General features: G+C 37.6%; 1 protein-coding gene across 15 annotated transcripts in view; it reads right to left on the bottom strand.

The window, feature by feature from the left end:
• HELZ (helicase with zinc finger) overlaps positions 1–22,973 on the bottom strand; it is a 135,682-nt gene that overhangs the window by 77,666 nt on the left and 35,043 nt on the right. For 8 of the 15 annotated variants that reach the window (XM_087886984.1, XM_087886986.1, XM_087886988.1 and 5 more), the window contains exons 2-7: positions 19,295–19,331; positions 15,233–15,357; positions 9,137–9,193; positions 8,100–8,151; positions 6,638–6,713; positions 813–1,011 (exon numbers count right to left, since the gene is read on the bottom strand). In XM_087886984.1, coding sequence (XP_087743110.1) covers positions 813–1,011; positions 6,638–6,713; positions 8,100–8,151; positions 9,137–9,193; positions 15,233–15,247 — 399 coding nt within the window. In that variant the 5' untranslated portion in view covers positions 15,248–15,357; positions 19,295–19,331. Of the gene's footprint in view, positions 1–812; positions 1,012–6,637; positions 6,714–8,099; positions 8,152–9,136; positions 9,197–15,232; positions 15,358–19,294; positions 19,332–22,973 lie in introns of all 15 variants that reach the window. The other 7 variants (XM_034412646.3, XM_087886982.1, XM_087886990.1 and 4 more) reach the window with 1 other exon arrangement.

Raw genomic sequence — 22,973 nt, 5'->3', positions numbered from 1 at the left:
TCTCCAACTCATCATCAAAGTCAGAATTATATTTAACTCAGAATCTACCATTTTGATTGATTCCGTCAGAGATTTCAGAAATACAGGGCAGAAATCTCCTTTGTGTCAGAGAGAAGTCAAAATGGTTTTAATGATATGGATGTACAGTAAATCCTATTTATATCTATAGGACTGGTTCATGTCCTTCCTATCTACCATTTTATATTTATGTAAAATCAAATATGTAACTAGATATGCAAACTAACTCATGGTGAGAATCAATAAAATCATGGTAGCAAAAATTATACACCATTTTCTCCACGTTTTTTTAGGTACATTCCTGACCTAGTCTAGAAGCAGGTTAATATTGTACAATTCACTGTATCATTACACTCTTGACAGGAATCTATGTTTTCAGATGTAAGGCTCCTACCTAGCACTATCAAAATCCATAATGGATTTTTCTGTGGTAAGAAAAAAGAAAAAATACAGAAGTAGCAGTGTCGAAATAAGAATAGTTACAAATGGAAGATAACATCATATAGACTCATTCTGTGGCCCTATATCAATTTTTTAAAAAACATCTGGAAACATCTACATGGATGTAGATGGAAACATAAAACTAAGAGTGAAATATAACAAATATTTCACAAAAACATGAAGTTTTCAATTTCATATGAAAGAATCAGAATTGGTTTGTCATTTTTTATTAACAGAAATAGGATACTGCATAATATAAATAATATTTTGAAGGTGTTAAAAATCTAGCAGACAGTGTCAAAATCAAGCTCCTAATTTTAAGTATGAACACTGATAGATGCATTTATTCTTACCACTTTCTCAGGAGATAATGAATTCATCCATTTTTCAATTAAGGATTCCATGTAACTTCCCAAACATTGCTTGTTTTCTTTCTGTTGTTTTAACTTTATCAAGCGGGAAGCGTATCGTTTCTGCCATTCGGTCAGCTCGTCCTGGGAATGTGCTGAAGTACACTGTGCACCGTATCTGCAAATTCCTTGCTCTAAAAATCTGCATAAAATGGAGAAGAAAAACATTCCTTAAATTCCCCATTTGAAATAGCCTCCAAGCGCATAACTTTTTGAGTCTTGAGTTCTAAATTTCCCAACCACACCTAACTAAAACTGTTAATTATAACCTGATTTGCAAAAGGTGCAGCTCAATCGATCCACTTACAGTTACACCTGTTGCAAAGCTGTTGCAAGGTAAGAAGTTGGCAGAAAAAAATCTGGATATGCCAGTCAAACTAAACATTTAGATCCTGGCTACAGTATAATTTATCCCAGAATATTTAAGGAAAGGCCTAAATTGACAAATGTTAGTTTGCGATGGTGGCAAATATCCCCTAAACTCCACTGAAGATCTTACTTAGCCTGGTAATGAAACGTTCGGAAACCAACCCACAAGCTCGGAGAACGAACCTCCCCACCCTCAAATGTTTGTTTATTCAGGAAATAGTATGTCTCTTTTATCTTAATCATAAAATATACAGAATTGTCCAAAAGCACATTTTAGTATCAAAAGCATACATCCTAAACTCACAGGGGTACTACAAGGGAAATGTTTTTCAAATGGATATGGTGGGGGGGGGGGGGCGGCAGGGGGGAGGGAAGGAAAGAGGGAGGAAGACAGAAGGAAATCAGTATATGATCTTCCCAGTTTTCTAGATTCTTAGTGACACCTTGTGGCCTTTTCTGCTTATTTCAGATTCATATTGGTACAGTCAGTAAATAATTCAAATGGCTGCATTTTCCCCCTCACTACTTTATGCACCCAAGGCTATATTTGGATTTATTTGTATAATTAAACTAATTTTCCCACCAATTCTGTTGCCAGTATAGGAATTGCTTCATAAAAGCTTACCACCTGGAAGTGTAATTTATGAACTATTTAGAGCCTGCAATACGTTTTGTTTTGGCACAGACAGCAATAAGAGCAGTTCAGCAGTGGAACCAATCACCAAGGCATGGACATGCACTCCTACACAGGCATCTGTCCATCTGTTCTTGGGATTCCTGCACTGAACAGGAGTTGGGGTCTTGATCCTTTCCAACCCTGTGATTCTAAGAACCCAGAAGTTAATTGCTAGGTCTCCAGGCATTCCTATACTGCAATTTCTTTATGCCTTATATGGGAGTTATAATACACCTGTCACTGAGTAAAAGTGATTCACTTAATTTGGATAATTTAGTAATAAGAATATTGCTGTACTTTTTGTTTTTATGTATTTATATGTTTTAATTATAATTCTAAATGATATAACTAGGTAGTCTTAGTGGAAAGGCAAGATAAAATTGTTAACAATCAGAAAATGCAGATTTGTTTTAAAATGACTAAATAACATTTTTAATATACATTTTAAAAAGCTCAAATATGTGTTGGTTTACAAGTCAACTTAAATATACCATCTGAATTGGGGGGGGGGGGGGGAGAATTTATCTAAAAGCACCATCACAAAACTTCTTTGTATAGACTTCTAAACTCAAGCCACAATAACATTTTAAAACTTCAGGATACTTATGGAAATCTATCATCTATCAAGCAGGTTTATCAATAGGATAGTTACAAATTAAACAGACACTACAAAGTCTGTTGATCTTACAAACAAAGCAATTGCAGGTAAGAATTCAGATTGTGTTATACTGCAAATGAATATATGTGGTTAAACAAATATATACACATTGCACATCCTTCATCGAGATTTGTGGATAATTGTGGATATTACAGTTGAGAACTCTCAAATTGTAAGTAAAATGATCAGTAAACTGGAAGCAAGCTTAAACATTAGCTTGTAAATGTAAAAATGGGAGAAGCAATAGTTATACTTTAATTAACACCAGGTAGCAGTATTTAGCATTTCATTAACAGGTTCATGAGGTTACAATCCAGCCTTTTAGAATCACTTATTACAGGAAAATAAGGGACAAACTGTCACATTTGCCTAGCTGGAGCACTTTTTTTTTTTTTTTTTTTTTTTTTTTAAATTTGATTTATATGCCGCCCTTCTCCGAAGACTCAGGGCGGCTTACAATGTGCTCAGCAATAGCCTTCATCCTTTTGTATATTTATACAAAGTCAGCTTATTGCCCCCACAACTGGGTCCTCATTTCACCTACCTTAGAAAGGATGGAAGGCTGAGTCAACCTTGAGCCTTTGGCGAGATTCGAACCCTGCAGAATTGCAGGCAGCTGGTCTTAATCAGCTTAATAACAGGGTGCCTTAAGCCCCTGTACTACCAAGGCTCTTTGAGATGGGGGAGGGGGAGGAGGGATGGACCATCATTCAATTCCTTGTTGAGGAATGCAAACTATGACATAAAAACACTAAACAAGAGATTATCCTTGTATTTTATTACCATGCAAGGAAATGATTCCCCGGTTTAGTTTCTGCATACTGGGCTGCTATTAAAGGTGCAGGAGTGTCTTTAAAAAGAAATCCAGCAACCCTCAAAGGCTAGCAATCAGAGTGAGAGATCATGTATGGTGTCTATAATTGTACATGCGTGCCTCTGAGCTACATTCTTCACTAAAGGCTTTTTTTGATGGCTGCAGCTTATTCTGGAGAAAGATACCATCTGCAGGGAAACCAAATCAGTGTGGTACAAGCATAATAAACATGAATTACCACACACAAAGCCAGTAGGCGCTAACTGAAGGGCCAAATACCATCACCATCCAATATGCCTCTAAGCTTACTAGTTAAGAGGATAAAAGAAAATCCTTTTATTATCTCAAACACAGATTAAAAGAAACTTCACTTAGAAGCCCCCCTCCCCCTCTCCCCAAAAAAGTGAGCTATTTCAACTAATTCCTTGCTGCCTTTCATCCTTCTGGCAGCAGCAGATATTTGACTTGCAGCTCCTTAACATTAAAAAAGAAAACTGATGTGATAAACAGTGTCATGACACCAGCCAAAGGTCTTTTATGTCACATTGGTTTCAAAAGAAGAGTTTAAAACATGTTTACACGTTGATTGTTGAAATCAATGGCTGGTTCATAGCCATAACATTTGCCAAAATACCAAAAGATAGTGGAGAGACTCCAACACAAGGTCAGTGAAAAATATTAAATAATTCCCCCACAGTGTCTAGTTGAAACTTTCTCTCAAGGATGAAGAACAGTAAATAAAAATATATATGGATGGTCGGTGCCTGCAAGTCTAGGAAGTCACTAACTTCCAGAGACCAATTCTAAAACGAACATGGCCCAGAGGAGAAACAGGGTATTCCAAAAAATTTCACCTTGGAAGTTCTAACCCTAGAACAGTAAAATTTTACATATGCTTGAGATATATGTGTAGAAATGGGTCTTCTACTCTACTTTCTTCCATAAAGAAATCTACTAACCTAACCTTGCCACGTGGCTTTTTAGTGTCTTTGAAAATCTTCAATGAGAAATTATCGCTGTTCTAATCTAGGCAGACTATTTTAGTGCTTCACAGTTTTTATTATATAAAATTTCCTCCTAATTTTCAGAGAAAATCTTTTTTTTTATTTCAACCTATTGAAATTATCCAAATCATTGTCCTGCCCTCAGATTTAACAGGGATCAGGTTCATCCCACGTGGACATAACAGTTTTTAATACATTTATAGACCATCAGAATTCCCATCGGTCTCCTTTTCTGTCAAGGAAATACACCCAGCTCTTTTAATGATCCTTTATAGGGCTTGCTTTTCAAACCTCTCAACCTGGTGGACCTCCTCTGAACCTGTTCCAATTTTTCCATGGAATTTTTAAAATGCAGACCGAAGACTTAATGTAGAGTGTCAGTGCAGAGTAAATACAAGTATTTTCTCCTGCTTCGGAACCCAGTGTTTCTGTTAAGGTAGCCCACATTATGCTCCCATTATGCAGCTGATGATTCATAGACCCTAAATATTTCCCAAGTGCTCTGCTGCCAAATCATGCCTCCCCTTCCTATACAGTACATTTCATTTTTCCTATCCTATTGTGGGATCCACACATAATCCTACTGGATTTTGCCCAATGTTCAAGTCATTTTAGTTCATGATCTTGTTTTCTAAGATGTTAACCAATTCTCTCAACTTGCTATACAGTAATCTTCAAATTAAGTAAGATTCTTTCCCCTTTTATCCTGCTGATCTAATAATTCATAAGAATCCTGGAATGCACAAATATTTGGACAACTGAACATATTTTAAAAGAATGTATGCATAAAGAAACTGAAAAATCATCTGAAATTACTGAATATAAAGATTTAATAATTTCCATACAATAACTTCCATTAATGTTGTAATTACTCACTTAGCTACCCAAAACCTATGCCTAAGAATATTGTCTGTAATATATCTAGTTTTCTCATTTTTTAAACAAATATCGGTAGCTTAGGTATTAGGCTGCAGAGGGGAATGTCTTTACCTAATTCTATACTTATATCCAATATGCATTGTCAATAAACTACAATTCCAGTAACACCCAGTTTTCAACTTCTACAAATAGAAGACTAGCATTCTCCAATTTCTGGGACCACTCTTCTGTATTACCTTCAAGGAACCCTATGTTATATAGACTTTTATAGGTCATAACCAACCTCTTGAATCACACCAGAAGCAATCTGGCAACCAGTGCAGTTCATAAAACAGGAGTGTCAAATGGGCATACTGAGGAATGCCCATCACTGTCTGTGCCACTGTATTCTGCACCAGCCAAAGCTTCTGTGTGTCCTACAAGGGTAGCCTCATGTAAAATATGTAGCAGTAATCGAGCTGTGAGATGACTAGGGCAAAACTGACTGTCTGAAGGGTCTCTAGGTAGGAAAAGGTACAACAGGCACATGAGATGAAGCTGTGCAAAGACCTTCCTGACCCAGCTGCCACCATCTTATCAAGCAGGATCTGTGAGACCAGGAAGACTTCTGCATTATACATAAACTTTGAATGGGAAAGTGCTACCCCATCCAAATGGAAAAATGGAAAATCCTCAGATCAAAATAGCCCCAAAGTAGTAACATCTACAGTAGAGTCTTTTTAGGATTGAGTCAGAAATGGTTCTTCTCCATCCAAATCCGCAGAGCCTTTGGGCATTGGGGCAGAATGTAGATAACCATCATTTACTCCCCAAAACTCTGCTAAAAACATTTTTCAGATGCAGAAGCAGAAGAGTCATCATAAATTCTTTCTTCCCTCTTTTTCCAGGAAGTATTTCATAAATATACTGCCATCCACAAAAAAATCTGGTCTGAATCCAAAGTACAGATGTAGTCAAAAGGATCAGTTCTCCTTCACTTTTCCACAAAGAATCCCAATTTGCTGTGAAATAGGTTGAAACTGACATAAGTGGCATCCATCATTCTTTATTCCCTAGCCTGCAGACCAGACATTTTGTTTTTGATTTATGATATATTAACAATACATTAAGTTCATCCAAAACTACATTCTATCCTTGAATGGGAATATCCCTCTGTGATTTTGTTCTTTTTTATTCATTCACAAATACTTTTCTTACTTCCTAAATGATGCCTACATATTAGAAAATGAATACAAGATCAAATAATTTCTGATTTCTTTTGAAGATTCCCAAATATCAAACATAATTTTGTTTACCAATTTCAGTTTCATCTCTCTCCCTTACTAATGCTTTCAAACTGAGAAATATTGAAAAAATGCATTATTTTACCTTTTGCATAATGTGTATTCTTCACTACTTGTGACTCCCCGGGGTGGGGGGCGAAATTGCCAGCCATCATGACATCCTGCCACATGATGATAAAATGCAAGTTATTTTTTTGGTTCCTGCTATTCTTTAATTCCTGATACAAAGGATATCCAGATTGAAACCATATAATTAATTACAGACAAGTTATCACTGTATTCCAGGCAAAGGGAAACTATTGATCCTCACTAGAAATAATATCTACCAAGTGTTACCTAAAGGAAAGTGACTCAGAGGGAGTTTCAAAAATTAGGTGTATTATTTTCCATGAATATTTGTCTATCATTTTCTTATATAAATCAGAAATCACTTACACCAAAAGGACACCCTGGCAGATTAGCTTGATCACCATTACATTTCCTGAAGCATATATTCAAAAGTGAATTGCACTTCAGAAAAGGGTACAATTTCCACAAATTTTACAGTATACAGAAACCAATTCCAGAAGCAGGGAAGATTACCACTTAATTGCTCTGGATTGGAAGCCATATTAAAAACCATTTATTTTTCTATGTCGCTTTTATTTCCTATCTACACTAGAGAAATTGTTTTAGCTTCATATTTTCTGAATATCTATTAAACATTGATACATTATGCATTTTATTAGTTTTTAAATAAACATATTTGAGCTCATTTCATAGAAAAAAAGAGAGAAGCATATTGTTTTAAATACAGATAGTCCTTGACTTATGACCGCAATTGAGCCCAAGGTTTCTGTTGCTAAATGAGACAGTTGTTAAATGAGTTTTGCCCCATGTGATGACCTTTCTTGCCACGGTTGAAAAGTGAATCACTGCATTGTTATTAAGATGGTTGTAAATTGAATCTGGCTTCCCCAGTGACTTTGCTTGTCAGAAGATTGCAAAAGGTGATCACATGACTCCAGCATACTGCAACCATCATAATTATAAACCAGTTGCCAAGCTTTCAAACTTTTGATCATGTGACCATAGAGATTTTGTAATGGTTGTTAAGAGTGAAAAACGGTCATAAGTCACTTTTGTCAGTGCCGCAGTAACTTTGAAAGGTCACTAAATGAATGGTTGTATGTCAAGGACTACCTGTAAATATAAATAAACCAACAAATAAGGAAAAAGTTCTATTGTGGCTATTTCTCACATATGAAGAATCCCATCTAATGGTAATGTTTCAAACCTTACTTTTAAGAATCTAAGAAGTCCCAGTGATAAATCAACTTTTCTGATGACTCCAGGTGAAACCCCTGCAGGGCATCCCCTCAGAACCAGAGGAATCCTCCATCCATGAGTGTGATTCAGAACTGAATCAATTTTAATTCCGTTCCTAACCCGATTAATCTTTTTTTATTTGTCAGATTCAGAATGGTAAGACAAACGTACTTTTTCTACCAACTAATTAGCAATTCCAATGTTTACTTAAGTTAAGACATTAATATTTTGAAGTGTACCTTCTTCCACCTCTTCCACATGATGTACCGAGGGTATTTTACAAGCTGCTGCCTGCAATCACAAAGATCAAAATCAATTTAAAATATGCTTCTATTTACTATGTGTATAAAAATAAATAAATATCAGACTTCTATGGTAGACTAGACCTCCATGAAGGAACACTAAACTAGATTACTCTGAAGAACTAACATGATGTTCTATAATGACATTGTCTTAGTTATTACCTATTTAATCACAGAAGGCAGATATCAGAATAAAATTCTCTAGAGAAAATCATAAATAGAAGATGTGCCTTTAGAAACTGCAAGTAATATTCTCCACTATGGGCTATCTTACAACCTTCTTTTAAACAATGGGCCTTGGTAGTACAGTGGTTTAGAGCACCCTGTTATTAACACAGCTGCCTGCAATTACTGCAGGTTCGAATCTTACCAGGCTCAAGGTTGACTCAGCCTTCCATCCTTTCTAAGGTAGGTTAAATGAGGACCCAGTTTGTGGGGGCAATAAGCTGACTTTGTATAAATATACAAAAGTATGAAGGCTATTGCTTAACGCATTGTAAGCCGCCCTGAGTCTCCGGAGAAGGGCGGCATATAAATCAAATTTAAAAAAAAAAAAAAAAATTCAACTATGGTGACCTCCAACAAGCATTGTTTGCATCATATCGTATGATGCCAGCTTATTTACTAACACTTTAAATCCTCCATTAAAACATTACAAGCAGCTTTTATTTGCACATATCACGTGTTTCTGACATCCTTATTGCTATAAAGGTAGACAAGAAATGGGCAGATGAGACTAAGGCCAAGGTAGGTTTGTTTTGTCAATATTTAAAATGTAAACCAAAATCAGCAATACTCAAGATAACTGCACTATAAAATGTAAGATAGGCTACGGTGAATAACTGCTATAAAACCACAGATAAAAGAGGATGCTAAAATGCTTCTTAAATTATGGCAGTCACCTTCAAATTGGGAAAACAAAAACTGTGTCTGATACAAAAAAAAATCCTTTATTTCAAAAGAGATATTCTTACCTCTGTTTCAACAAGAAGGTTTTTCAGCCTCGTCAGATCTTTAGTTACCATCCCATTCTGCTAAGAAAGAATATAATCACATTCTGCTTATTTGTTATCTATTACAAAAACAAAACTGAAACATTTTTTCAATCAGATTTTTTTTTTATAGTCACATGTAAGAAGTTTAGTTTTAAGAGATGCAGACAATTTTTTAGTGTTTTTTCTCCAGCACCGTTTGGCTGAATGCTTTGGAATGACTACAAACCAGTTTGAAACATAACCTATCAATTTAATTAAAGAAGGCAGTTTTTCTACTTTACTGAAAGTACTTCTCCCTTTTGTTTAATAAAATGCGCCTTTCAAACATGAAAATGACAGTCGCAAATCTAAAAAAACTAGCAATAACATTATGACACACGAATATTTCAAATCAGAAGCCTGCATGGGCAGGGAACCAGAAGTGTCACAGTGAGACTGACTGGAAAAATAGCGGGCTCCAATGAGCTCTGCGAAAATCCAGCCGGACGAACCTCTGTCATGGGGTCTTTGGACCGGAACCGTCCTGTAGGGATGGTGAAGAAGGAGATGTGTCTCCGAAGATCAAGAGGAACAGGCAAGTTCCTCAGAAGGACGGAGGCAGCTCTTCGGACTGGCGGCCATTGTAAAATGACCACTCTGAAGCTGAGGCAACCGGACTAAGTTTTTGTGCAGGAGCGGTGTTTGAATGGAGTGCTGGTACAGGGTGAATGACTGGCCAACTCACAGGTAAAAGAAAATTTTGAATTGGATTAAAAGGTGTCCCAGAGCTGAAATGAGCAGCTAATTGGCACTTGGGAAATTCTATGGAAGGAGAAGAACAAAGAGGAGGCTAAAATATTAAAGTCCAAGAAAGTTTTTGTATCTATAATTAGATTTGGAGAAACTAAAAATAATAAAAGAAAAGAACCCGAGGATTTAAATGACAACTTTGACTTTGTACTAACTGAAATTGAGCCACTATACACTTTTTTTTAAAAAAAAATCTATTACTTGAAAACTGATTTCTGATGTATATTAGAGATATTAGGGATTAAGGACTTGCAAACAGTTTACGGCAAAAGTTTGATATATCATATGGGGCATGTATCATGAATACATTTTCTGTTCTATATCTGCTTCCAATATCTAATAGAGATGACCTTAGAGAAGCTATGCAGAGATAGTTTCAGCAACATATACAATTCAGACTGGCTCCATTCCAACCCTCTGGGCTATGCAAGAGATGCTGTATGCTGTCAAGCATCCAACATTCTGTTATTATAGCCTGTATCAATACAATTCTATCCCATAATCTGATTTTACTGAATCTGTTGCGAAAGCTGGCCAAAACCATGCACACAAAGTTGACAAATTGGAGTCCGTGAATTTATATATATTAAACCAAGAATAAGCATGCTCTCATTATGATATAAATAAGATCAACTATCTATGGCTAATTCAATATAAAGTAATTTTATTACAGCCTTAAACCACAACAATGTTACAAACAGCAAAAACACAGTACCATTAATAAGTTTAGTAAATATCAGTTCCTATATCCCAGGTAATATAATTAGCAATCTTCTTTTCTGAGAGACACTGAAGAATACAAAGTTCTAGATGCAAAAAAGGCAAAATTTTGCAATTGAGTTGCTCTCTAGTTCTTACCAAACAATTCATAGAAACTGTTATCACTTAGAAAACTAGTTAATAAAGGCTGGATAAGCCTTAACTGAGAATCATCATAACATCTGTAGCATTAAAGGATGTGTTTATTTGTGTCTTCTTAGTTTCAGGGACATAATCTCTGGGATACTGGGATATATTTTATTTAACCTCTAAAAATACCAAAGGGAGGACATTAATATAAGTTCCCAGAAAATGCCCGTAGGTATTTCAAGTAGATAACTGAAGACAAGTAATTTGCAATGGAAAGTCTCTGGATTTCCTTAAGAGATCAATAAATCCCCATAGTTTGTCTTAAGTTATTTTATTACTTTATGTGTTAAGTTCACTGCTTGATGACCTTTCCAACATTATCTAACTCTGAAAATAATTGACATTTGGAGAGAAACCACACAATTATAAATTTACTGATGATGCTCTTCTATGAAACTTATCATTATCAGTTATTAAAAATGAATGCAGATCTCCAGCCATACTAATAATATCACTTGCCAAATTTGGCTTTCAATTTTAATCAACCCAGCCAATGTAACATGATTAATAGAGATGTATGGGGATTTGATTAAAGAGTAATATGACTGAATCATACGTCTAAATCAACTTGGAGAGCCACCATTTGCTAAATATACGTGTTTTTCCAAATCAAATCCAATTGACTTACTGAATTAACAATTCAAATGAAATCAACTTGTTGAATCAAATCAATGACTTGATTTGGAGACTGGATGATTTATATTCCTAATGCTTTACAAAACAGATAAGTGACAAAACTGGTTTGCTAGTGCCTGGTGCATTTCTTTCAGAACTAATCAAAATTTCTTCTGTCTATGAAAGTGACTAGAATCAGGTAGTATTCCATTTATTAAATGGACAACAACAAAATAAAACAATGAGATCAATACAAGCAATAAACTTTCCAATCAATCCAACATACAACCATTCAGCTGGCATTTTAACACTCTTTCAGGCTAATACCTTTGTAATGTATTACACTGCAGCACAATTCTGCATTATTTGTTTATATTAATGCAATCTATACAACTATGTTCAATTATAGTAAGATTAGTGTGATTATTATATAAAATTCATTTTTACCATGTTTTTTCTGTTATCAAATGTTTTCTTTCCTTAAGCCTAATGTACAAACAGATATAATCTGTTCAAATTTAAGATTCTGATTATATAAACAGAAATTCAAACATATTGAATACAGAATAACAGAGTTGGAAGGGAACTTGGAGGTCTTCTAGTCCAATCCCCTGCCTAGGCAGGAAACTCTACATCACTTCAGATAAATGGTTATCCAATATCGTCTTAAAAACTTCCAGTGTTGGAGCATTCACAACTTCTGGAGGCAGGTTGTTCCATTGATTAATTGTTCTAACAGGCAGGAAATTTCTCCTTAGTTCTAGGTTGCTTCTCTCCTTGATTAGTTTCCACCCATTGCTTCTTGTCCTGCCCTCAGGTGCTTTGGAGAATAGCTTGACTCCCTCTTCTTTGTGGCAGCCGCTGAGATATTGGAACACTGCTATCATGTCACCCCTGGTCCTTCTTTTCATTAAACTAGACATATTCAGTTCCTGCAACTGTTCTTCATATGCCTTAGCCTCCAGTCCCCTAATTATCTTTGCTGCTCTTCTCTGCACTCTTTCTAGAGTCTCCACATCTTTTTTACATCATGGTGACCAAAACTGGATACAGCATTCCAAGTGTGGCATTACCAAGGAATTATAAAGTGGTATTAACACTTCATGTGATCTTGATTCTATCCCCGTTTATGCAGCCTAGAACTCCGTTGGCTTTTTTGGCAGCTGCTGCACACTGCTGGCTCATATTTAAATGGTTGTTCACTAGGACTCCAAGATCCCTCTCGCAGTTATTACTATTGAGCGAGGTACCATATATACTGTACCTGTGCATTTTGTTTTTCTTCCCTAAATGTAGAAACTTACTTTTTCACCACTTAATTTCATTTTGTTAGATAGTGCCCAATGTTCAAGTCTGTCAAGATCCTTCTGTATCTTGAGCCTATCTTCCGGAGTGTTGGCTATTCCTGCTAGCTTGGTGTCATCTGCAAATTTGTTGAGTTCCCCATCTATCCCCTCATCCAAATAATTGATGAAGATGTTGAAGAGTACTGGGCCTAAAACAAAGCCTTGGCGTACCCCACTGCATATTTCCCTCCATGTAGATGCAGTTCCATTGAGGACTACATGTTGAGTGCAGTTGGTCAGCCAGTTACGAATCCATCTGGTGGTGATGCTGTCTAACCCACATAACCATAGTAGGTTATGGTCTACTTTATCAAATGCCTTACTGAAGACCAAGAAAATTATATTGACAGCATTCCTCTGGTCCACTAATTTTGTCACCTTGTCAAAGAATGAAATTAGATTAGTCTGGCATGATCTGTTTTTGACAAACCCATGTTGGCTTTTGGTTATTACTTTGTTTGCTTCTAGGTGTTGGTTGATTCGTTGCTTGATTATCTTTTCCAGAATATTCCCTGGTATTGAGGTCAGGCTGATAGGTCTGTAGTTTCCTGGATCTATTTTTTTTTCCTTTTTTGAAGATATGAACTACATCAGCCTTTTCCAGTCCTCTGGCAGTTCCCTGGTGCTCCAGGATCTTTGAAAGATATAGTTCAGTGGTTCTGAGATCTCGTCTGCCAGTCTCGTCTTCAGAACCTTGGCGTGTAGGCCATCTGGTTCTGGTGATTTGAACTCGTCTAGGGTAGACAGGTGCTCACTTACCATTTTCTTCCCTATTTTAACTTGTGTTCCTAATCTGTTTTTTGTGGTGCTGTTTTTGATAGGTTGGACTGTTTTTTCCCTTTGTGTAAAGACAGATGCAAAAAACAAGTTACCGTATTTTTTGGAGTATAAGACACACTTTCCCCCCCTAAAAGAGGCTGAAAATTTGGGTGCGTCTTATTCTTGTAGCTTTTTCAAAGCTTTTTTTCAGCCCTAATGAGGCGCTAGCGAGTGAAGCAATCTCCTGCTTTGCCTGCTTTTCTCATTGCTGCTCCCTCTCAGCTGTGCTTTAGAAGCTGTTTTTTTATCCCCAAGCAGGGGATAAAAAGTGTGCACGGGCACTCAAAACCAGCAAACTAATGTGCTGAAGCTGACCAGACTAAGGACGCTAGCCAGATGAATACCTGGTAGGCAGATTTTCCCCCCCTATTGGAATGGATTAAAAGAAACTTGGAGCAAATTAAGAGAAATCAAGTACACTATACAAGAGAAAGTATATTTCTGCTTGCCTTCAGAGATGCAAATTAAAAGGAATGTGGCCAAGAAACTGCACACAAGAATATGTATGAGGCCCATATTTGCAATTTCACAAAAAGTAGACTAATGCTTTTCAGGAGTAGACACACTTGGAGAGAAAAGCCAATAGCAAACCAAAAACAGAACTGAGATAAACCATACACATCAAAAGCATGGAAGCTTACACTCTGAAAGAGTCAACAGACCTCTCATTGCCTCCCCCCACTCCAAAATATTCCCTACTATTGCCCTACTTTGTTGTCCTCCTTCAGAACAAAGTGGTAGCTTCAACTACTGATCAGTCTTGTTTTCTAAGAAGATTCTGAAATCTACGAGGGGTTATAAAGTGTTTTTGAAAATACATTGAATTTTAGCACTTTAAAATACAGCAAGTCAGACTTCCGAAGTTTTTATAGGGTAGAGTAGGTAGGGGTAGGATGGGGTCGGGTAGGGATTGATGCTATAAATCACAGGTGTCAAATTTGATCGTGTCACGTAGCGTATCATGACATTTTTTGTCTTTGCAGAGCCGGGGTAGGTAGCCTGCATGTGATGCATCTGGCCTTTGAGCCGCCAGTTTGACACCCCTGCTATAAATGAATCATATTCTAGCCTACCTCTGCTTTGTCTGGGTTGCAAAACTCTGGCCAACCATGAGATGGCAGCAAAGGTCTACATACACTATATGTCTTTGCTGGCATCTAGCAATCAGTCAGCTTTATCGGTCTAATTATGGCTGCCCTACTATAGTGGTCACAATAAAAGCAAGCTTGATGATTAAGTCATCTGTTTCTTTTTGAAAATAAACTCAAGAAAAAACTTGCAACCTATTTCCACCCAGATCTCAAAAGACAAAAATACAGCAATAAAAATGGAAAAGCATATGTCTCTGTTCTACTAATTAGCATACTGAGAAAATTACTTGAGAGTATTTAAAACCCATGCCTGTATCACATGAAACAACTGCCAGTCTGCTAGTGCAAACTCATGGACAAAACTGGGGTTCCTGTTTCTTCATCTATAAAGATGAAAATACGTTAATATTTTAATACAAAACAGTAGAAGATTGAGTCAAGTCTCCTTACTATGTCTCTAAAGTCTAGTATTTGAAAAACTGTAATGAGAACCAATTGCCACTTACCAGTGATTCACCCATCAGTGAGTTAGAAAGAGCGTTAGAAACAGCCTGTAGCTTCCCTTTAAGATGCACGCAGCCAAGCACTGCACGGAAAGTATCCCCTTCCCTGTCCAGTCCTTCTCCCAATACTGCAATCAAAAGCAGATACCATACACTTAGACTTAGAATAACTTTATTGTCACTTTGAATGTAACTAATCGGCATATATTAAAATGAAACTTCGTTACATACAACTCTCAAGGGTCACCATCTTCAATATACACTATATAAATATACATGCATACATACATACATGCATGCATGCATGCATGCATGCATACATAAATAAATACAAAATTATGCATATACCCACATATATTATATAACACAGAGAAACAACACAGTCTAGTCCGGATGTATACATGTACATGGCAAGAAAAACGAATCTTGCAAATTTACCAGATGGATGGCATAGGAAACAAAGATGTTACAGAATCGGGTAATCCATATTATTTGCTGTACTATATAGACACACCCCTCTGCCACATCAGACAACAGAAGTCACAATATGAAGTGAACTATAGCCCTTTTAATAATGTAAAATTATTAAATTATCTCTGGATCCGGCTGTTTTGGTGAATTACCGTCCAGTCTCCAACCTTCGCTTTGTGTCGAAGGTTGTTGAGAGTGTGGTTGCGCGACAGCTTCCCCAGCACCTGGATGACGCTGTCTATCTAGACCTGTTCCAGTCCGGTTTCAGACCTGGGTACAGCATGGAAACGGCATTGGTCGCATTGGTCACATTGGTTGATGATCTCTGGAGGGCTCGGGACAGGGGTTGTTCTCTGTCCTGGTCCTATTAGATCTTTCAGCGGCTTTTGATATCATCGACCATGGTGTCATGCTGCGCCGGCTGGAGGGGCTGGGCGTTGGGGGCACCATATTACAGTGGTTCTCCTCCTTTCTCTCTGACCGGTCGCAGTTTGTGTTGGCAGGGGGGCAGAGGTCGTCCTCAAGGCGCCTTATGTGTGGGGTGCCACAGGGGTCGGTCCTCTCGCCCCTTCTGTTCAACATTTATATGAAGCCGCTGGGTGAGATCATCCATGGGGTGCAGTTCCATCAGTACGCTGATGACACTCAGCTGTACATCTCCACCCCAGACCACCCCAATGATGCCCTTGAAGTGATGTTCCGGTGCCTGGAGGCCGTGCGGGTCTGGATGGGGAGAAACAAGACTCTGACTCAACCCCTCCAAGACTGAGTGGCTGTGGCTTCCGGCGTCCCGATATAGCCAGCTGGTGCATTGCTGGCTATTGGGGGCGAGTCATTGGCCCCCACAGAGAGGGCTCACAACTTGGGTGTCCTCCTGGACGTGCAGCTGTCTTTAGAAGAGCATATGACGGCCATGGCCAGGGGGGCTTTTTATCAGGTTCGCCTGATCCGCCAGTTACATCCCTTTCTGGATCGGGACTCCCTGCGCACGGTCACTCATGCCCTCGTCACTTCCCAACTGGATTACTGCAATGCTCTCTACATGGGGCTCCCCTTGAAGAGCATCCAGAGGCTCCAGCTGGTCCAAAATGCGGCCACGCGGGTGATTATGGGAGCGGCGGGGCGCTCCCATGTAACTCCTCTCCTGCCCAAGGTGCATTGGCTCCCAGTGGTCTTCCAGGTGCGATTCAAGATGTTGATTAACATCTTTAAAGCATTCCATGGCTTAGGACCTGGGTACTTACGGGACCGCCTTCTGCTACCGACAGCCTCCCACCGGCCAGTACGCTCCCACAGGGTGGGGCTCCTCGGGGTGCCGTCGGTCAGACAATGTCGACTAGCGACCCCCCGGGGGAGAGCCTTCTCAGTGGGGGCTCCTGCCTCTCTGGAACAAGCTGCCCCCGGAGGTATGGAGGATCCCGGACTTGCGCACCTTCCACCGTGCCCTGAAGACTTTGTTATTTCAGCAAGCCGGGCTAGCCTAATTTTAACGGTTTTAAATTTTAAATTGGATTTTAATGGGATGTTTTTAATTGTGTGCCAAAGTATTTAATCTGGTTTTAAATTGTTTTTAATTTTTATATTTATGTATTTGATCTTGGCTGTTCACCACCCTGAGTCCTTCAGGAGAAGGGCGGTATATAAATATAATTAATAAAATAAAATAAAATAAATAAAATTTAGTTTTCCTGATAGATAGCTCTTTATATTTTGAGAATGTATGAGGCAGTTGACTTCACCCGACTCTTATGAATTTACCTATCTCCAAATAAGTATCTAGGTGGCCACAACTGTTATGTTGAATCTGAAGCCGCTATTGACCACTGAGTGCATGGAGACTACTGAGCTGTTCCCAGTTATACATTTTGGAAAAATAAGGAAGTGATCCAAATATTCACGCACACCTTTTCATAGCTAATCTAATGTTACGTACAGTATGAAGAATTACCAATGTTTACAATGTTTGGAAATATGGATCCTGGATTATATTAATTGGATCGCCTTTTGAGGCCATGACACTTTGGCTACATTCACGTAATTCACTAACCATTATTCATTCAAATTAAAGAAGATAACCAATTTAGAATGAGAATACTTTTACATAAGTATGCATTTTAGAACAAGTGATATCCACAAATATAAGTACTTAAATTCAACGCAGCACTTAATATGGCCTGTGGCCTCTACATGCACAGACTTGACTGCTAGTGTTCATTTATGAGAATAAAGACTTTTTGAAAATCTGAAGCTGGAAGGGGAATATTATCAGAGTTGCCTTTGAAGTGGACTGGCTTAGACCTCTTTTTTGTACTACAATTAAGTTTTGGAGAGAACTAGTATTGAATCTAATAGAAGATCAGATTCTAATTGAGGTGCTTTTACATGTAATGGCATAAGATGGAGAGAATTAATAATGTTAATAACCTTTAAATGAATGTAAAGGATGTGCTGAAATACATGTATTAACCACAGATGTATACAGGTAGTCCTCAACTTACAATCATTTGTTTAGTGACTGTTCAAAGATACAATGACACTGAAAAAGTGACTTATGACTGCTTTTGACACTTCAATCATTGCAACATCCCCATGGTCATGTGATCAAAATTCAGATGTTTGGCAACTGGCATGTATTTATGATCATTGCTGTGTCCCAGGGTCATGTGATCACTTTTTGCAACCTTTTGACAAGCAAAGTCAATGGGGAAGCCAAACTCACTTAATAACCTAATTTAACAACTACAGTGATTCATTTAACAACTGTGGCTAGAAAGATCGTAAAATGGGATAAAACTCACTCAACAACTATCTGTTGTTAGGAATGGAAGATTTGGACTTAATTGTGGTCATAAATCAAAGACTACCTCTATATGCATTCCTTCTTCTCCCTACAGACATCCAAGCCAAAACCATGGCCTGGTGCCTTGTGCCTCCAATCGCTCCAATCCTGAGCCTTGTGCCTCCAATCGCTCCACAGATTTCCTTCCATCATCCATCAACATTCTTCTCAAAAACAGCTAATCTGGTCATCTGTCATTCAATCTGACCTTTCCCAATTCTTATTTCCAGAAAAAGAGCCCATGTCACTTATTCATATAGATTATATCTCATATTTGTCTCCTTTCTAGTAGCAAATAACAAAAATTAATTTAAATTGCACATTTGAAAGGGATAATTTTGCATAGTAACACCTATTAATTATTTTACAATAATATTTTTGGGGATTAATGATATTTAAATGTTTAGGAAATAGCACATTAAAGCAAGAATGGTCTTTAATTCTCAGGCTTAGTCTTGTATTTAACATCCATTTTTATTTCATTCTATTAACAATATTATTTCTAACAGATTACCTCCATCTGTGCAAATGTCAATTATTGTAATTGGTAGAAAGAATAAGTTTGAGGAACAGGAGGAAGAGCTACTATGAAAACAATGGTCAGATAAAAGAAATCTGATCCTGGGGCAAAACTGTAATCCAAGCAAGCATTTCAGACAAGATCCATAATTGGACAATTCTATTTCACTTGCAGATTAAATGCAGAATCATTTCTTAATGTTTAGAAATTTGAAGAAACAATTTAATGTTCATACCATGCCTACAGTCTTCATCTGCCTTTCCATAGTTTTTCTGTAAAAAAGGAAAAAGAATGGTTATTTATTTATTTATTTATTGGTTCGATTTATATGCCGCCCTTCTCCGGAGACTCAGGGCAGCTTACAATGCGTTAAGCAATAGCCTTCATACTTTTGTATATGCCTGCTTAGTAGGGCTTTCGGCCCCCCCAAGCGGTGTTCTTTTTTATACAAAGTCATCTTATTGCCCCCACAATCCGGGTCCTCATTTAGCCATAAATTTATAACCAGTAGATGTGTGTTCTTTAAATACTTAAAATTATTTTCATCAGAATTTTTTATTTATTCAGAATTTCAGTCTATAAACATAATCAGGAATCCAAGGTGTGACAGCTCCTATAGCAACCAAAATTCACTCAAAGCGAGAAAAATAATCCAAGCAGCTTCTTTCTTTACAGATGTGAAGAGAAGGTTAAAAACTAACTATATCTTGTCAATCTGCTACCTCATTTTGCCTTGATTGCCAAAAAGAAGCTATGAAGCTACTAGGCCAGCATTTTCTTTTCAAGCCTTCTTGGATGACTCTTACTCAGAGTTTCACTCACACATTAAAGTGAGGAAGGATAGGACCAAAGAGTTCCCCTTAATGAAAAAATGGCATATTTTCTAATTCTTGAGATCTCCAGCTGAAGATGAGCTTCAGAGCAGGACCTTTGAAATTGCAGGTGAATCAAAAGTAAGACAGTAAGTTGAAGTTGCTTCTCTTGGATGAGAAGCAAAACATTTTCAAAGAAAAACCAAAAAGTTCAGTTGCCTGTTGAAAAAGCACCTTTGGGACAACCATGACCTGGATGACTGAGAATCTCCATAGACAAAAGTAAGACAATTCAGCTACCTAGAGGACACCAACAAGGAAACACTGGAAGGCAAAGAGGTTCTGGGAGTAACACAAAGACATCACATGGAAGTGCCCAAACCTAGGTGTAGCCAGATATCTGGCATCAAAATTGATACATAAAATTTACATCAGGAATTTTACATTTTAAATACATTTTCCTAAGAACATATTTTCCAAACTCTTTTCATCTTTTCAATTTGAATAATTATAGGTACCACCAATAAAAATAAGTAGTGAGAAAGTCACAAATCAAAAATCCAGTTTATTTGATCTGTAGTCACACCAGGTAGATAATCACTGCGACAAATAAAACCTGTACAATTGGTATTTGAAAGCTATTTACATTCATATTGGTCAGCAGCTAATTTATAAAATGTCTCTTATTTTAAATAACAATTTAAATGTTATTTTGTTTAAAAGCTGTCAAGTAACTTTCATACTCTTAAAATCTTTCCACACTTTTTTGAAGCATATTACCTCGTTGCTTTAATCAAAGGCAAATCAAATCTCAAAAAACTATTCAGGGCAAGCCACATTTAAAAATGCACTCTGTATCAGATCTATTACCCCAATCTAAGGCTTCCACTGGATACCCCTGCTGTTTGGTTTCCCCATCATCAATCCTTAAAGAATTACCCTATAGTGACTGAATCGTTCATTTATTTCCTCCCAGACCAACTTCCTCTGTCAACGTCATTTTTCTATCTTTAGAAGTTCACATGTTACATTTTATCTCATATGGAAGGAAGCAATATATATGGGAGCAAACACTTACGAAACCTACAGACACAGGAAACAAGACTGGCAACCACCACAGTTATACAGCCAAGCAGATCAAACACTTGAATCCACAAAGAAATGTTTGCTGCAAGCAGCCTAAGAGTGTCGTGTCAAGCAATGCTATAATTTCAATCCCTGCTTACACAACCACACCGAACTACTCTACTTGGTTCTGTTGGAAGCGTCGCACTAAAGACTTGTAAAGAAGAAGCGGTTCTACAGAGAAGACTTTAAATTTTGATGCAATCGATTTCAGCCTGACATGCTTCTGAGGAGTGAGTGGGAGGATATTGGCAGAGAGAAAACATGGGCTTCTGTACAGTGCTTCACCGCCACTTTGTATTCCTGCTGTTTGGGTGATTCACATGCTTGGTCACATGACTTCTCTGGTCTTCTGTCTGCCGTGACTCAGCCACAGAAATCGTAATATGAATCAGGAGCACTTCAAATGCAGGATAGCTTTAACACCCACACTCCTGCATATACACATATCTCGCCCTACAGTTTTGCATGTTAAGTAATTCTCTGTTTTCATCTTCAACAAAATCCTCTCCCAATATTTCCTCAATCCACTGCAGGAACACTCAATTTAGGGAAAGTGAATTACCTTCTTCTTTTTCTTTTACTACAATGGAAGAACCTGTTAGAATCCGCAATCGATGTAGTAATTGAAAATCACAATCACTTTTATGCAACTGCTTTCTCCACCCCCCTCACACTATTGTGAAATGTGACTGGGCACACTGTAATTCACCAGTCTGCAATTATTTGATTGCGAAATCTGTTGAGATTGTTGTTAAAAACAGTCCACAAGTTGTGCTATTAAATATATCGTTAATGGCCTAATATGTTATATGCCAGCTTTGATTCAGTGAAATCCTACATATTGCTCACCGAGGAGAGCTGAAGAACTGTTGCTAGGAGCATTCATGTCACTAACATCTTCATTACTAATTAGGGCTTCTGGGAATTTTGAAACAGACACCCTGCAGTGATAGCTGATAGTAGAAGTAGGGGAAAAGTCATTTGGACTAGAACAGAAAAGAACTGGGGCACAGAAATGAATTAATACATCTGAGAAACTGCTTGATATTATTAAGCAATGTCAATAAAGCCAGGGAGTTTCACATCTTTTAAGCATATTATCCTTCTTTGAACAAGCAAAATCTTATACTTTCAAAATACATTGTTGGTGAAGTTAAACACTTCTGTTGATGTGATTATTAAACAATTTAATTAAATAAATGTTAAACTTATCCACTGAATATAGCTCCTATTGGCTATTCTGAAAAGGTAGTGCAATAAATATAAATATCATCAGAAACATTTTATCCTCCATTCTAATAACACATCAGAAACTGAAATAGGCACACAAGAAAGAAACAAACAATGTATGCTTTTCATTCAGTCATCTTTAAAAGCTGGTTTTGAATTATTATAAATTTTTAAAAATTAATCAATTAATCTAGCCATTAAACTTGCATAAGAACAGGGAGTACTTTCAAGAATAGTTGTTGGGTGTTAGTGAATACTGGCATGTCACCCAAAATGTTGTGGCATGTCACCTTTGGCACGAATGTTATAGGTTTGCCATCACTGGTCCACCCCTTGATTCTTAGGCAACTGCTCTATCTATGAGCAACTGGTGTTTTGAGCCTTTAATGTTGTTCCCAATGCCCTTCTGAACTGTTGCTCATGGACTGGCCCGTATGGCTATGTAGCTTGGCAGCTATGATGCCTGACAGGACTTTCCATGTTGTTGGGAGTCAGGTTACTGGCCCGTAGTTTGATGGCGCTATTCCCTGATGGGATCTTTCATGATCAGCAGTGTCCTTTGTGTTAGCCAGTCTGGGTGGGAGCCTGCTGCTAGAAGCTAATTCATCTGCTCTGCTAGGAATTCATTCACTGCTACTAGTTTCTTTAGTCAATAGGTGTGGATCATGTCGAAGCCAAGTGCTTTCCAGCTCTTCATGTTCTTGACTTGCTGTTGGATGTCTGTTACTGTAATGGTGACTGCTT

The sequence above is a fragment of the Pantherophis guttatus genome, chromosome 2, assembly GCF_059756535.1.
Source record: "Pantherophis guttatus breed Tessera chromosome 2, ASM5975653v1, whole genome shotgun sequence".
NCBI lineage: Eukaryota > Metazoa > Chordata > Lepidosauria > Squamata > Colubridae > Pantherophis > Pantherophis guttatus.
This window is presented reverse-complemented; position numbering and strand designations above follow the sequence as displayed.